At 36.3% G+C, this 17,039-nt stretch overlaps 1 protein-coding gene across 4 annotated transcripts in view; it reads left to right on the top strand.

The window, feature by feature from the left end:
* Positions 1-17,039, top strand: part of LOC139137217 (interleukin-6 receptor subunit beta-like) — a 214,714-nt gene that overhangs the window by 142,709 nt on the left and 54,966 nt on the right. For all 4 annotated transcript variants that reach the window (XM_070705206.1, XM_070705207.1, XM_070705205.1 and 1 more), the window contains one exon: positions 1,738-1,836. In XM_070705206.1, coding sequence (XP_070561307.1) covers positions 1,738-1,836 — 99 coding nt within the window. The remainder of the gene's footprint in view (positions 1-1,737; positions 1,837-17,039) is intronic.

Here is a 17,039-nt window from a genome sequence, read left to right on the forward strand (position 1 = left end):
GTGTAAGTTTCATTTCAACCATGTTGACAAGCTTGTCAGACACGGATGTGACAAGGTGGAGAGCCATATGGTCTGTACACTTGTCACAAAGTTGAAAACAGAACTTGTCTTAAGTTTGTTACAAGCAGGTAACTTTTGTAAGCAGCAATGACATTAGTTCTGTGTTAACTGAAATCTACAAAAGGCTTATCAGTTGCAAGAATACATTTTACACTGCTTACATTGGCTACAAGTCCAAACTTTAACCCTTTCACCACAATGGTCAGCCCAAACCCATTGTAAGCAATGGTGATTGTGGATTTGTTTACAGGGAATTGGGTTGAACATGTTAAGTCTTTAAGTGAGGTTAAAGTGTGATTATGCCACAGTTTAAATGCGCCATCAGCTTTCTGTGATCCAGTAAATATGAACAATTTGATGCTTTCAGAGAAACAAATTGTCCTGGTATTCATATTTTACTTGATCATTGCCGAAGAATTATTATGAATGTAAGGTGTAGATGAAGATTTATCTACACATGACCAGTGCAATATTCATGAGCAACTTTATATTATACCGGTACATGTTGTATGGATTATGAGTACGGTGAACAAACTGAGAATATATGCACCTCAAAATTGAACGATTTAAGATTTTGCTCATCATGCTTTCAATTATGAAACTGTCAACCATTCTCTGATCAAAGCAAAATCAGAGGTTACCTTGAGTTTAACTTACATTTACCGACATTTGAAATTCAAAATGGCCGTCGTCCCTGTGTTAACTCTGTGGGAAAATTGATTTTCAAAAAACTAAGATTGAGTCAAAAATATCTGTCCCCAAGGGGCAAACTCTGCCTTCATCAAGCTGAAAGACAACCTGTGAGATACAGGTACAAGAAACTCAAGAGCAACCTATCATTGAGATTGCATGGGCATCATGCAGCTAGGCTTCGTGTAGCATAATGCACAGTACAATAAATTACCCACAATCCTGTTCGATTTGTACCAACGACGTTAGTTTTCTTATAACTTTTTCAGTTCTGCATAAAAGCAATAATGTTCCAGTCTCAAAATAATTGATAAATTATATTTATTAAAAGTACGTTGAAATATGCAGTATAAATTTCAAAGAAACTGTTAGATCACGATAAAAGTCACATTCTGCAGGTACTACAAATGTCACAGTTTTGGGTAGCAAGTTATGACCAACTGAAGGGGTCATTCTCTGAAAAAAGTTAGCATGTAAATTTCTTTTGTCTTTTCTATTTGGAAAAAATCAATACCTTTTGTTTCATAAAACAGGTGCAACTAGTCTCCCTACTTTCAGCCACTTTATTCTGTATGGCTGAGGACACAATCAGTGGAAAATTTACAAAAATGCTATCTCCTCTCTCAATCAAGCACAATTTTTGTAATCCTTTAAAATGGGAATTGAGAAGAAAGGTGTACTTAAAAGTACGTTTTCAGAATTTTTGCAACTAGTCCAGGTATTTGTCTACACATGGGAGACATGGTAGACTTCACACGGGGAATCTACGTTGGTACAAATCATGATGCATTATGGGAAATCTCTAGTACTGTGATAATGTAACAGGAATTACATGGTCATTTGTGTAAAGGTTTCCCAATCACATGGGAAGGTTGCTATATATTTGTGAGGTTTACACAGTCAAACAACTGCCTTTTCTCACAATTAATCCACAAAATCAATCTGTCACAAAACTGATTGTAAAATTTAATGTGTTTTTCTCAACAGATTTGAGTGTATTCAGATCCTACACAGTGAGCGTGGTCATGTACAACAGTGTTGGAGATTCACCAGTGACTCAAATTCACATCGTGGAAAAACCCTCTGGTGAGGATTTAAGTACTTGTACCTCATAAAATTTTCAGATGAATGCCACATTCGCGTACATGTACGTGTACCGTATACATAGTAATATTACCACAAAAGAAAGTAAAATTTTGACTGTCAAATATTTTGAAAAATGAAGTTTTATCAGGGTCAAACATTTTCCATTCGCAACTTGCCATGACGTGAATTTCAAGCCAGTCAACTCAGGTTATGTTATGAGTTGTTCAAAGCTTGTTGATACTGTCAAATTTCTGTTTCATTTGATCAGGATGCCCCATTGAATGCTGAATGTTGGCGTTCCCAAACCATCATTCTTTGTTCCTAAACCTACATGTAACTAAAAACACTGAATCAGATGTTAGCATCTGGGATGCAATGACGTTATTCATATCCTTTTTGATTTGTTTAGGTTAGGTCATGTCCGTGCGTCCGTCTGTTCATCCGTTCGTTCACGCAGATATCTCAGAGACGCCTGGAGCGATTTCGTTCAAACTTGGTACAAGGATTATTACCTATGCCATACATATGCATGTCAATTTGTTTTACGATCTGATCCAATATGGCTGTCTGGCGGCCATTTTGATTCCTGTATTTGATGTCGGTGCATATGTTCACGCAAATTTCCCAGTGATGCTAGAAGCGATTCCATTCAAACTTGGTACATAGATTACTCTATATGTCATATATATGTACATTGATTTTGTTTTGATCGGGTCTAGAATGGCTGCATGGCAGCCATTTTGTTTCCTATATTTGACGACTGTGCATTTGTTCACATAAATTTCTCAGCAATGCCGGGCGTGATTGCATTGAAAGTTGGTACATATAAGGTATTAATCCCTATCACATATATATGCACGCCAATTTTTGTAATGATTTGATCAAAATGGCTGTGTTACGGCCATTTCTTTTCTGTATTTGATATCCATCCATAGGGTCCCAAGGTATGATCCACAGGGGTTAAGGTTGAAATTAATATTAATGCTGTGTCCATCCATAGGGCGTCATGAATGCAGATATCTGAGATATGCCTGTGACAATTCTTTTAAACTTGGTACAAGGATACTTAACTGTGGCATACATATACAGGTCCATTTATATTGGTGTGGCCTGCATAATTAGTGTCAATTTGCATAATTCGGGATTAGAGCGCTGTTTCTGGTACAACTGTGCCAAATTTGATGAAACTTTGTGCAGATGTTTTCAACACAGAGTTCTAATATTTGTCAATAACGTATGTCAGTATTTCATCAATTAATTGCTAATTTGCACATTTTATGAATTTTTGCAATGAGGGTGGTTTCTAGAATATATTGCAATAGATTTAATGAAACAAATGGTACAAATCTTTAGCACATAGCCCAACAATAGTGTTCAAAGAAACTTAGCAGTATCATGTTAATTTATTGCTAATTTGCATATTTTGTCCCTTTTCCTAATTAATGGGCTGTCTCCAGAAATACAGTACTGTTTTAAATTTTATGAAACGTGGTGCAGATGTTGATCTATCAGCATTATAATACTATGTGAACACATTAAGGAGTATCATGCAGTGTTTCATCTAGGATGCTACACCAGGGGGGGGATTGGTTCCCCTCTACTGGAATTTTTGAGGGGGATTTTAAAATTTTGGGGGGATTTAACTGAACATATAATGACATCTTAATAGTAAGTTTTAATGTTGCAGTGATGTTACTTGTGTTATACATACTACAAGCCATAAATAACTTGCTTACACAATCCAAGCTGCTGGCTGAAAACACCATCCTCTATAAGATTTTTTCAAAAGTCAACAAATTTGGGTATCACTGTTGTGAATGTATAGGGCTTCCAAGAGTGGCGGACGGCTCATTAATATTCATAAGCTTAACATTCCTAAAAAATGTAGCATATTCCCTTATGCTTAAATATTCTGTGTGTTTGTTTGTACATATTGTGTTTGTTTGCTTTTTATAGGGCTTAATGTACATTCAAACATAAAAATTAACAACAGTTAGCCATTTCCACAGTACCTTCAAGGGATTTTCATTTTTCACTGAACTGTCTGCACTACAAAAGCAAGAAAAAACTCTTTTGTAGTTATAAAGGAATGTTTTGTAGCTTCTGAAAAAATAATGTACTTGTTTGTCACGTTTTTACTGTGCTTATATCATCCCTCACTACTGTAAGTTTGGATCAACATTGCCCTATACAAACCAGTTAGCTGTATTTTTCTAGTGACCTAGCTGGTCTTGTAGTTTTGTGCGCAGACTCAGTAGAGTTAAAACGAACAACTTAGAGGGTCGGACCTTAGTCTGCCGTATTTTGAATGCAGAGTTTCTCGATGTCAGATTCGCTCCAGTTGCTTTTTGTCAGTCATTTTAGAACAGGAAAATAACAAACAGAAAGGTTGGTTGTCACCGACAGTTAACTTTAGGGTTTATTTGCCCCGAAAAATAAGTCAGTGTCTGTTCACTGAATTCAAAAACTGGACCCATTGACACCACAGCTTGCTTGTGACTTTCATTGCATGCAGTCTGCACTGAACACGTTTCTGTGACAGTAAAGTCCAAATTTTCGTGTCAATTTTGCTATCAGAATTATTTTCAGAGTGTTATGGACATCCATACGATGCATAAAAACTTCAGTTTGTCTCCTTTTCTCAATCGTACAGAGATAATGTGACACAGAAACTTTATCAGGCTAGGGCAACGAACTTTTGTGAACATAACTCTCAACTGGCTGACAGGCTTTCATATGCAAAATCAGCGTACGGAAATTTACGCATGGTATTGTTTAAGGTGGTTGGAAAGGCTAGAGCGTCAGTTATAAATTTCAACAAAACTATTAAAATATAAAAGTAGTCAACATTCTCTGTGGAAAAATAGCGTCAATGATATGACACTGTGCTCCTCAGTGCATTTAGTGGTAGGGATGCAAGGAGAGAGGTTTGGGGAATGTTGCTGAGAAAGATGCAAAGAAAGGGTTGAAATGTGAAACTGTAATAAAACCTATTGTTTTTTTAGCACTGAGCATCCAGCGTGGTAAACATGCCATCTTGTACATGAAGGCAAAAAACATAATTTTCACATGTCCACCAAACTTGGACTTTGCATAGATCAACATAGATCATCCCAATTGATTTATCTGCAAGATTTTGCATGGTCCTTGCTACAAAATTCTGACCTGTTTGAATTATAACAGGAAAACTTGCACACATGATTGGACAGTGTGGACTGTTTATTGCATGCACTACATCTGCCGTGATGATGGATTGCCAGACGACCACACTGCATCAAAGAACTGTAGTTTAAAACGAAAATATAATTCTAAACAAACTTTCTTCGTGTCATTGATAGCCTTGATTTTCTTTGGATATTGAATGGACACATTTATTAAAGACGTCACTTTAGCTTGTCATTGATGGTGAAATGATTTTTTGCAGAAACTTGATTTGTCCAGCCAAGTACACATGCTTACTCATAACAGCTAGCTGGACTGCGATGATCACAACATTGTTTTGTGATATTCCGATACAAAATTAAAATAATTTTATTAATATGTCGCATTGACTATAAAGTTGCAAATGTTTCCTTGGGTGTTGAAACATGTTAGCATAGTGTGTTACAAATCACCACACAAAACAGCAATAAGAACAACCTGCTTGATTTCCATGGACTTTCTGGTCCGCCCATCACACTGGTATATGTCTGTTCCCCTCTAGCTTCCGAAAATTCTTAGTAAAGTTACAAATTCAGTCTCAAAAGTTTTGAGTAAATTTCAAAATTGATTGTATTAATTAAATTGTCAGTTATCAACAAATTCCTTTTGTATGCCAATACAGCTCATCTCGGACCGACATACTTATATACACACAAGATTTGGCAACACCCTGACAATTAAATAATCTTCAACAGCACTGATTTACATTTACAAATTATTCTATGCGAAGTAATTCTTCAATTGCAGATACTATGACAGAAGAGTTCAGCACTGCCAAGATGTGAGTATAGCACACTGAATTTTGAACCAGAGTTATGAAAATGACTGAACTGTGTCACAATAAGTTTCTTTTATTAAATCAATCGTTTCATTTTTTCTAAGATTGTAGAGACTAAGGGTTAAGGATATTAGTAACTTTAAACCAGGAAAAAATACCAATAAGTGGAAAGGATCAAAAGAAATCAACTTATTTATTTCTTTACATATTACAAAACCAGAAAGTAACACATAATTCTAATTTAAGTGATTTAAGGCTAGTTTTACAAGCTTATACTTGTCAATGTTTGATGATGGAAAGAAACAAAAAACCACGAATAAACCTCAAAAGCAACAAAATTCCAAGCAAAACATTACACGATGGTTCAGAATGTTCATTCACAAAGTTAACTCAAAATGTACATTGAAAACGATAGTATTTTGACAGCTGTACCGCGGCTACTTACTAAAAATTCTGTTGAGAAAGAGAACTAAATATCGTTGTTTTTCAGGTCAACAAGTGATTGAATCAGAAACATGTGTCATGAAACAGTAAAACAACAACTGATAAATAAGTAACTTTTCTCAAGAGTAACTTGAAACGCCTCGCCTGATAGAAAATGTCATCCCGTTTCACAGAAACTGACTGGTATTAGAGCGCCACAGCAATGAACGGTCGGGGAATCCCCGCGAAAAATCACTCACACGTTGTACTCGTCCAAAACATTGATTGTTCACTTTTTAGCTGCATGATTCAGCCTGCCAAAAATATTTTTATTTTGTAGATAAATAATTGAATTTCTTACTTTTTTATTTCGTTTGTTAATGAAAAGTCATTTTAATATTTTTAGATGCTTTAAAAATTTCAAAACCCGCTAAAAAGCGACTATTTGGCCAAAATTCAAACAAAAAACAGGAACACCAAGCTCGAATCATGGGCTATTTCTGTATGAATACTCTCAGTCTCTACTCTCGGCGATGCACAATTTTTGCATCGAAATTTTTCACTCATTTTCGTTGGTATGACTTTGAAACTCCAGGAAGCGATTGAGAAGAAAGGGTTACCTTGAATTATTGAGCTTTTTGCTGATAATTTACCAAATTAAATGAGAAAAAACACTACGCAAATTTCCACACGCTTACACACTGAGTGTTTCAGAGGCCGGCCTTTCATGTTCGTGTGGTACAACATGTGATCATGGAGGTAGTAGGAGACTGAGGTCCTTGCACGGTCGCGCCGATGAAATGGGAAGCTGGAATTTTCGCTCATAATTTTACAAACAAAATCGTAAATTCACTCAAAACTTCGTATTTTTTTGACATATTTGAAACCCATGAGGAACGTAATTCATTCTCCCCTGCACAGTAAAGAGGAGATCGAAACGACATGCATGTCAGGACCAAACGCACGCAAGATATCCGTCAACATCCACCAATCTCGTAATTTACACTGACAGAACAAAAACAATTTGATCGAGCATGGACGTTCTCACGTAAATGCATCATTGTCTATCGCATTTTCAGAACAAAAACAATTTGGTCGAGCATGGACGTTCTAACGTAAATGCATCATTGTCTATCGCATTTTCATGTAAGTCAATTACACTCACACGTACGCTCTAAGTTCAATTATAATGTCAATTCAACACGATCTGGTATTTTCGCGGATAGTGAGTGTGCAGCGTGAATGCTATGCTCGTTAGATAACACTGATCACGTGGTGTGACAAAATAGTTTTATGGAAGTTGTGATCACGTGGTGTGACAAAATAGTTTTACGGAAGTTGTGATCACGTGGTGTGACAAAATAGTTTTACGGAAGTTGTTGACGGAAATGACGTCAATTTTGCCTCTCCCAACTCTATAAGCTTCCTCAGTTACGTAACTTCGTCGCTAAAAAAAAAAACTAGACATTTGGGCACAAAGGCATTGCAGAGTTATAGCCTGTTAAAACTTCTGAAAAACTGACCAATAGAAGAAGTTGGGGATCCTTAGTGTATTAACTGTGCTACAGGTCCCCTAGCTTTTAATAAAATGTTTGAAAAGGGAAGTCATTATTTGCTGTTTTTTCAGGAAAGTTGACAAGGCGTTGCTGGCATTCAGAGTGAGTGACTGCTATGTAAATGCATTTTTAGATTCTTTGAGTGTCAAAGAGGTGTCCAAAAGTGAGATTAACCAAAAAAACTGCTCTATGACTTCAAAGAGGGGTGCAAATATGGCTTGTTTTCAACATTTTTGACAGAATAACAGTTTCCTACATAATTTTATACCAATTTAATCCAATTTTGAAATGAGATATGGACATGGAATTTTTACAGCCTATTACCAAGGTTACAGATAAGATTTGTACGGCACAATTTTCCTGTATTTGAAGTACTTTTTGAAAAATCACATTTTGAAGTTTGAAAGAATTTTAATAATTTTTAGCTCCGCTGTCAGCTAAGCAGAGCTTATCAATAGGTTGATTTTCCGGTTCGTTCCGTCGTCGTCCGTCGTCGTCGTCGTCGTCCTCAAACAATTGCCTTCTCCTCTGAAACCGCCAAGTCCAATTACTTTGAAATTTATCAGGTTTCTACAGATGAGCTAGTATATGGTATTGAAATTATGGTGAAATCTGTAATTTTGTATTTTTGGGTCAATTTTTGCCATTTTTGGTTAAAAAATGTGTATTGCCAAAACTACTCATTTGATAGCTTTGAAATTTGGTATACAGGTTCCTACAGATGAACTAAATGTTATTTATTAAAATTATGATGAAATCTGCAATCTTGCACTTTTGGGGCAATTTTTTTTCGTTTTTGGTCAAAAAATGTGTATTTCCAAAACTAGTCATCTGATAGCTTTGCAATTTGGTATACAAGTTCCTACAGATCACTTTAATGATATTTATTGAAATTATGATGAAATCTGCAATTTTGTAATTTTGGGGCAATTTTTGCCATTTTTGGTCAAAAAATGTGTATTTCCAAAACTACTCATCTGATAGCTTTGAAATTTGGTATACAGGTTTCTATAGATTAACTAAATGATATTTCTTGAAATGATGATGAAATCTGCAATTTTAGTCCTTTGGGCCTTTGGCCCAAAGTACTAATGTGATGACGCGGCCTCTGTTGTTGCATACAGTGGGCCGTATGCTGTGGACGCAGGTATCTCAGAAACGCTTCAGTAACTTTTTCTGAAATTTGGTCTGGTGGTCATTTTGGCATGTATCTCAAACGGTCTTTTTTCTTTTTTTGATTGAATCATTTTAAAGTCACTTTTTTAGCTTTTTTGTGAAAACCACTATTTTCAATTTTTCCTCAAAACCACTGATTTGATTATTGTGATATTTGGCATGGGTGTTCGTATAGTTGAAATGCCGTCAGAAATGTTCAAATTTGGTGATACATGCCTTGTATTATTTTTAAACAATATTTTTATCCATTTTTATTTTATATTTACTTGATTTTGACTCGCTTTCGTTAAAGCTACCGTCTGCGCATGCGCACAACTCTAGGACAAAATCTGAGTTGAGAATCGAATCGGACGCCATCTTGTTTCTCGTGTGGGCACATTTTTTACTTTGTGAACGTTTCACTGTGCATTTCAATATATTCTATAGTTATGACGTTGACAGTGATGCACTTTTGCGGCTGTCGTGTATTTTTTGGTACGAAAGGCGCCTTTGATCGACTGAAGAATGATGGTACCGGCAGGCATATCAGTTCTACTGAGGAAGTAATCCACTGGCCCGCATAGGTCAGGGACTCACTTAGGGGAGAACCACTTGATTTGTGGGGGGGGGGTATGGAGGATTTTGAGAAAAAAAATTGTCACCAGGTGAAATAAAGAAAAAAATAAGCCTGTAATGGCTTGAGAAAAAAAATTCTCATAACAGACAGAATAAATAAAAGAGGAATTGTCATAATGCAGTTGAAATGAGCAAAATTTTGGAAATTCATTCTCATGTGTTCTTTGCTAGCATGCTGCCATAGGCAGCGCAAATGTTTTTTACCACAAGTAATTCTCATGTGTTTTTTTTTCCCCCAGCACTTATGATATAAGCATTCACTACTTTACACCTCAGTGCACTCGATGTTTTCCTTCCCTTTTCTGACCCAAGAAATCATATTTCTGGATTTCTGTTGCAATATCTCAATGGTACAGGCAATATCTAGATGGGACTATTTGACTTCTGTACATTGTGAAAATTGAAAACACAAGACAGGAGTCAATAAACTAGTGTAAAAACCAATATATTATTCTCTCAACATAAATATGTTAGAAAGATTACAAGTTGTCAAAGAAAATTGAGGAACAACAAATATAATGAAATACAATGTGTGAGCCTTGTTTCTCTGACCACAAAAGATAACATCTCCCCTGAGAACTTAAAAGAAATTGACTGTTATAAAGAAAAGCAGGTATAGTACTGATCACTGTTGATTTGCCAAAAAAGTGTTCTATAATTTAAAGTTGTATATATACTAGACTTTCCATTTTGTTTTCATTCGTTGGAATGTAAAATGAATATATAAAACCATCCTGTGATATGTGAAACACTGGCTTAAATTTGAAAAATTGCACTGCTACTCCATTTGATAAAAAAATTGATGCAGATGTGACAGTTGAAATTAAAAAATGCTGTCTCTCTGACAAAAAAAGTTCCCATACCCACTTCCTGCATACCCCCCCCCCCCGAAATGAAATGGGTCTCTCCTTAATATGCGCATGCGCATATAACAAGTTAGCGTTAGTTGTTGCAAGGACCAGCTCCTGGCAAGGACTTTGAAAAATCAAACCGACGCTGTCTTGTTTCTCGGTCTTGTGCGAATTTTGACGTTTTGAAGCTTTTAGCATTTATTTGATGATGTTTTGTAAATATGAAGTTCACGGTGATTGTATTTTTGTTGCTGTCATGTATTTTTTTGGCACGAAACGCTCCTTCGTTACCGGCGAATCCATTGCTTTAAGCGAGGCAATCCCACCGGCGGCCCGTTAGTAATAGCTGGGTGAGAGCGAGAGAATTCGCTCTGTCCTTCTACCTCCATGTCATAACAAACTAGCGTCGTTTTATGTTGATGTACTGTCCTTTCGACACAGCGATAACCTTAAGTTTTCTGTTGCTTATTTTGGGTAATTTCGACAGTTGTGCATTGATTTTGACATCATTGTTGAAGACAGTGTGTGCTTTAGACTGTCGACAGTCCTCGTGCCTTCTTTTGACCGGATCCGGAGTCACTTGCGGTAGTAATCCAACGTAGACGATCGAGCGCCGAAGCATCATTGTTGAAGACAGTGTGTGCTTTAGACTGTCGACAGTCCTCGTGCCTTCTTTTGACCGGATCCGGAGTCACTTGCGGTAGTAATCCAACGTAGGCGATCGAGCGCCGAAGGCGCAAGGTCGAGTGCCGAAGGCACGAGCTTGTATAAATACCGAAAGCTACGCGAGACCAAGCAGTACAAGCGACTGGCGAGAGTCTATGTGTGCTTATGTTGACCGATTTACGCGCACTTCAGAATCACGGCATAATCCGACATGGTAATTTGGCATGATCATCAGATCATACATGATCCGAGATTGCACTTTAGCAAGGTCACGATAACTAATGTTGTTTGTTTCACTGTGGTTTAATACCTATAGGGCCTATTTCCACTAAAAGACTATTAGAATTTCCTCCTGGCTACTTTGAATCGTGCACTGGCATGCATGTAGTTGTCAACATCACTATGCTTGAATGTAGTAGACTCTTACTATGAATATATCGACTGTCACTGCATATTGCATATGTGTGCAAGTCACTCCATATCATATCAAAAAATGTAGTATTGCGACGTTTGAGCTGCCACAAGCCAGAATTTACAGTTTATGAGAAAGTTATCTTACATGTAAAACTCAGTTCTACTGTGAACAAAATGCAAGCTATGTTGCTTAACTATGGTGAATAACATAATATTTTGTACCTATCACCGTGTCAGAAAATCAGAAGGAAACAACCACTCAGACAAACTCTGGTCAGGATGATACTGTCCAATTTTAATATGTCTCTCGGCACACACTAGATACTCATGACTGTAAAACAACATTTCCATATAATTGTATATTCAGTTTTTATATTTAGTTTGCTTTTCACCATATTCTATGTCCTTCCCTGCACTACATAATTCAAAATTAAATATTGTTTTTGGCCTATACATACTTTAGGGGTAAGCTTATTTAGTCTCATACATTAAAGATGCACTGTTGACCTTCAGAGTCCAAACTTTTTATCATTGTATTGTAGATAGGTGTACACTCCAAATACTAAGTACAAGTATGGTGAGTGTATTAAACAAGCAAATGTTTTTTAGTCATTGGCCCAAATTTATTTTCTATTTGATGGACAATAAATACATGTGTAATCAATGCCAACAATCCAGTTTAAGTAATTTGGTTTAGATTAGCCATTGTCCATTATATTACAATAGTTTGTGGCTAAATTTTCTCCCCTTCTGTATCATATAAGTTCACCGTTTCCTGTTTTAGATATTGTTGATCCTATTGAGTTCCATCTCTTATTCTTGATTCACTTTCACATTAACTTTCATTTATGTCCAAACAATTTGACTTTTTGCCATTTTCACATTTATGGCAATTAATAAACAGTAAGGAGGTACAAAGGACGTCGATGCCCCCGGGCCCCATGTTTATTTTTGGGGGCAATTGTTGCCATTTTTGATCAGAAAATTTTATTCTCGAATAACTACTCATCAGATAGCTTTGGTTGACATGTTCTTAGGGATGATCCTATGTGATACATTCAAAGTATGATGAAATCTTCAATTGTATATTTTTGCAGCTTATTTTAGCCATTTTTTTCTGGCCACTGCATTGAGCTATCAAAGATTTCGCCTTCTTCATCAACATGTGTCAAAAATAGTTATTCTCTACATAAACACAGTGGAGCTATATCGGCCGCTAGGTCGCTTGTTTGATATATAAACCCATGTAAAATCATAAAAACAAATTTTATTTACAAATCCTGCCGTACAAATCTTACAATAAATAGTGTCAACATAATTATAACTAATTTGTAATATTAATACCATCCAATTATTAAATTCAGATATTTAAAAAAAGTATGAAAAATTAAATTTAACATTTACTGGTGTCATATTTCAAAATCACGACTGCAAATATACAATTTTTATATTCTTTGAGAAAATATTAACTTAGGGAGTTATACTGAAAATTTGAACTAAATATCTTGATTCTAACACTTGAAACTTGACATTAACTCTGAGAAAATAATTGGTGCAAAAATAGCCTTTTCAGCCACCTTAAACAGCATTTATTGAAGCAGTTCAAAAAGTATCAAAATCAAACTAAAATTAGTCCCTTCCATTGTTACTTGCAGAGAAACGAACAAAAGGGTGAACTCAGCAGTTAACGTTTAAACAAAATTATTACGAAAATAAAACTAATTGCTAAGTCAGGGATAGAGTACAAGCTTTAAAAGTGTACAGACTACTTATCTCAGCTGGGACGGCAAAGCTCCAGTCTCAGAGTTGTAACAGTCAGTTGGATGAATGAACAGTCCTTGCAGGCTTGAAGCTGCACAAAGTCCACAGTATAAATCCAGCGTTGGCAGTGAAGGTCTTGAAAAGTCTTGAGAATGACTACTGCTGGAGTTTAGTAACACACAAGAGACACGATCCCAAAAGTCTGACTGGAAGCTGAGCACGTCCCTTTTATAAAGGCATATAAGAACAATCTAGAACTTTTATTCACATGCTAATTACTGTTCTAAAATTATCTCCCTTACACAACTAATCAACTTTCCAGAACATTCCAAACATGACTAATTGAATTCAAGGTTGTTAGGTCATCAAGGGCAGTGACCTTGAGAATGTTCTAGACTAATTGAACTCAGGTCATGATGAGTGTGGGGGGAAATGACCTACATAACACCATGTAAATATTCTTGCAACACTATACAATGCCCGTTGCCACACAATTAACAGGTGCCGATAATGGGTCAATGCATCGAAGTGTGACACCCATGATAGCAGCCATTCCAGCCAGCTCAGTGCAGTGCGCGATTGGTCGCCCCTTCTACCTGTGATTGGCGGCACGCAGCACACCAAAGAGGGGGAATCGCGCAATCGCGCAGCCTAGATGAAACACTGATCATGTCATTAATTGCTAATTTACATATTTAATGAACTTTTATGATTATTGTCATATGTCTAATAATGCTGCATCAAATTTAATGAACATGGTACAGATTTCTAGTCCCTGCGGGCACCGTCCGGGGACTTATAGGTTTGGTCATGTCCGTGCGTCCGTCTGTACGTGCATGCGTCCGTCCGTTCACGCAGATATCTCAGAGATGCCTAGAGCCGATATCATTCAAACTTTGTACAAGGATTACTTTATATATCATACATATGCACGTCGATTTGTTTAGTGATATGATCCAATATGGCCGTCTTGTGGTCATTTTGTTACAAGTTTTTTTATGTACAGAGCCATAACTCAGGCACATCTCAACTGATTTTATTCAAAGTTGGTACAAGGATATTGACGTATATCATACATATGCTTGTCAATTTGTTTCACCATATGATCCAATATGGCCGCATGGCGGCCATTTTGTTTCAATTATTTCATGTACAGAGCCATAAATCAGGCACGTCTCAACCGATTTTATTCAAAGTTGGTACAAGGACATTGACCTATGTCATGCATATCCACATTGATTTGTTTTTTGATATGATCCAATATGGCCGCATGGCGGCCATTTTGTTACAATTTTTTCATGTACGGAGCCATAACTCAGGCACATCTCAACCGATTTTATTCAAAGTTGGTACAAGGACATTGATCTATATCATACATATGCACGTCAATTTGTTTCACGATATGATCTAATATGGCCGCATGGCGGCCATTTTGTTACAATTTTTTCATGTCCGGAGCCATAACTCAGGCATGTCTCAACCAATTTTATTCAAAGTTGGTACAAGGACATTGACCTATGTCATGCATATCTACATTGATTTTTTTTGTGATACAATCCAATATTGACGCAGTGCAGCCATTTTGTTATGATTTTTTCATGTACGGAGCCATAACTCAGGCTAGGCACATCTCAACCAACAAAGACAAATATCATTCATTTGCACGTTAATTCGTTTCACGATATGATCCAATATGGCTGATCCAACAGGGGTTTCATTACGAGCCGGGAGCTGGTGAAATTGACCGTTACTCTCACGATTTTGCCGGCTACTTTTTTCGAAATTTGAACTCTTTCATAGGTAGAATATTTTTTCCCTTCTGATATGGACAAGTTTTACAAGCTGTGTAATCAAACTTTTCAATGGCTTTTATGTGAAACAAAATTTAGAAGATGAGCGACTACTACGATCGCCTTGTACTACGATGCAGCACGGTCTTGCGTATACTGTGTCAATAAAAATCGGAATTGCAAATGACGATTCTATTGGCTACCTGAATTGCTGATTCCTATGTGGTGACCTTATATAAACGTGCATAGTACACCTGTCGGCCGTCGTTAGCTCAACTCAAAATGGTCGATGAACAAATGAAGACAGAAGCGATCGCAAGGTCAAGCTTCGCTGTACAATCCTCGGTTGTGAATGGACCAAGAAAAGGAGAGAAGGATAATTACATGGATTTAAACTGTTTACGAAGGCAATGACCTGATTTTTTTCTCATGAAAAATTTCCGATTACAGTTGGAATTTTAGTAAGCTGATGTGCGTTGCACTACGGTATAGGCGTAATTGTGAAGGAGTATAACCAGCGTGACGCATGATATGTACTGCTCTTCGGTCTATCGACGCCAATAAGAACGTCGCCCAGAGTGGGTACAATATTATCAGACCTCTAAATTCACTTCAAAAGCGATCGTCAGGTTAAATCCAAATGTGCGCTTCTGAACGTACAAATTTTCATATCCTATATCAAGGTTCTTACTTTGCATACCAATATAGTCAATAACCTTGAGGATCTTTGATTCTATTGCAAAATATGGTAACGATTGTCATTTTTGTTTGCTCACGTGTTCACACACGTGAGCATATGTCGCAGCGATGTCTGTCTGTCTGTCTGTCTGTCTGTCTGTTGGTCCGATATCTCAAAAACGGCTGATCAGATCAGAATCAAATCTGGTACATAGATTCAGTTAGCAAATGGCAAGAACTGATTAGTTTTTGGTGGGTGTGGCTTGCATACTTTTTGCTCATTTGCATAATTAATGATTTTAGAAAAAACGGATATACATTAAAAACGACTGCACACAATTTGATGAGATTTGCTACAAATGTTGATCACACCAAGATATATCAGCAGTGGGAAACATTAAGGGGTGTCATGAAAGATAGTTGCTAATTTGCATATTTAATGAACTTTCCTAATTAGGGATATATATCTGATTTGACAAGATCAAAATTGACCAAACTTGCTACATGTATTGAAGATACTATGATACAATATTATTGAAAGTCATTTAGCATTTTCTCTTCAGCCAATTCCTAATTTGCATATTTAATGAACTTTGCTAATAAGGGATATATATTTGAATTGACTGGACTAAAGTTGATGAAACTTGCTACATGTATTGAAGCTACTATGATACAACATTCTTGAAAGTCATTAAGCATTTTTACTGCAGCCAATTCCGAATTTGCATATTTAATGAACTTTCCTAATTAGGGATATATATCTGAATTAACTTGATTGTAGTTGTTGAAACTTGCTGTATACATCAAAGATACTGTGATATAACAGTATTGAAAGTCAAAAGACATTTTTACTTCAGCCAAAACCTAATTTGCATATTAAATGAATTTTCATAATTAGGCATACCGTATATATCTGAATTGACTTGATCAAAATTGATGAAACTTGCTATGTACATTAAAGACACTATAATACAATATTATTGAAAGTCATTAAGCATTTTCTCTTCAGCCAATTCCTAATTTGCATATTTAATGAACTTTCCTAATTAGAGATATATATCTGAATTGACTTGACCAAAGTTGACAAAACTTGCTACATGTATTGGAGATACTATGATACAACATTATTGAAAATCATTAAGCATTTTTACTTCAGCCAATTCCTAATTTACATATTTAATGAACTTTGCTAATTAGGGATATATATCTGAATTGACTGGACCAAAGTTGATGAAACTTGCTATATACATTAAAGATACTATGATACAACATTATTGAAAGTCATTAAGCATTT

Source organism: Ptychodera flava, chromosome 7 (assembly GCF_041260155.1).
Source record: "Ptychodera flava strain L36383 chromosome 7, AS_Pfla_20210202, whole genome shotgun sequence".
Lineage (NCBI taxonomy): Eukaryota > Metazoa > Hemichordata > Enteropneusta > Ptychoderidae > Ptychodera > Ptychodera flava.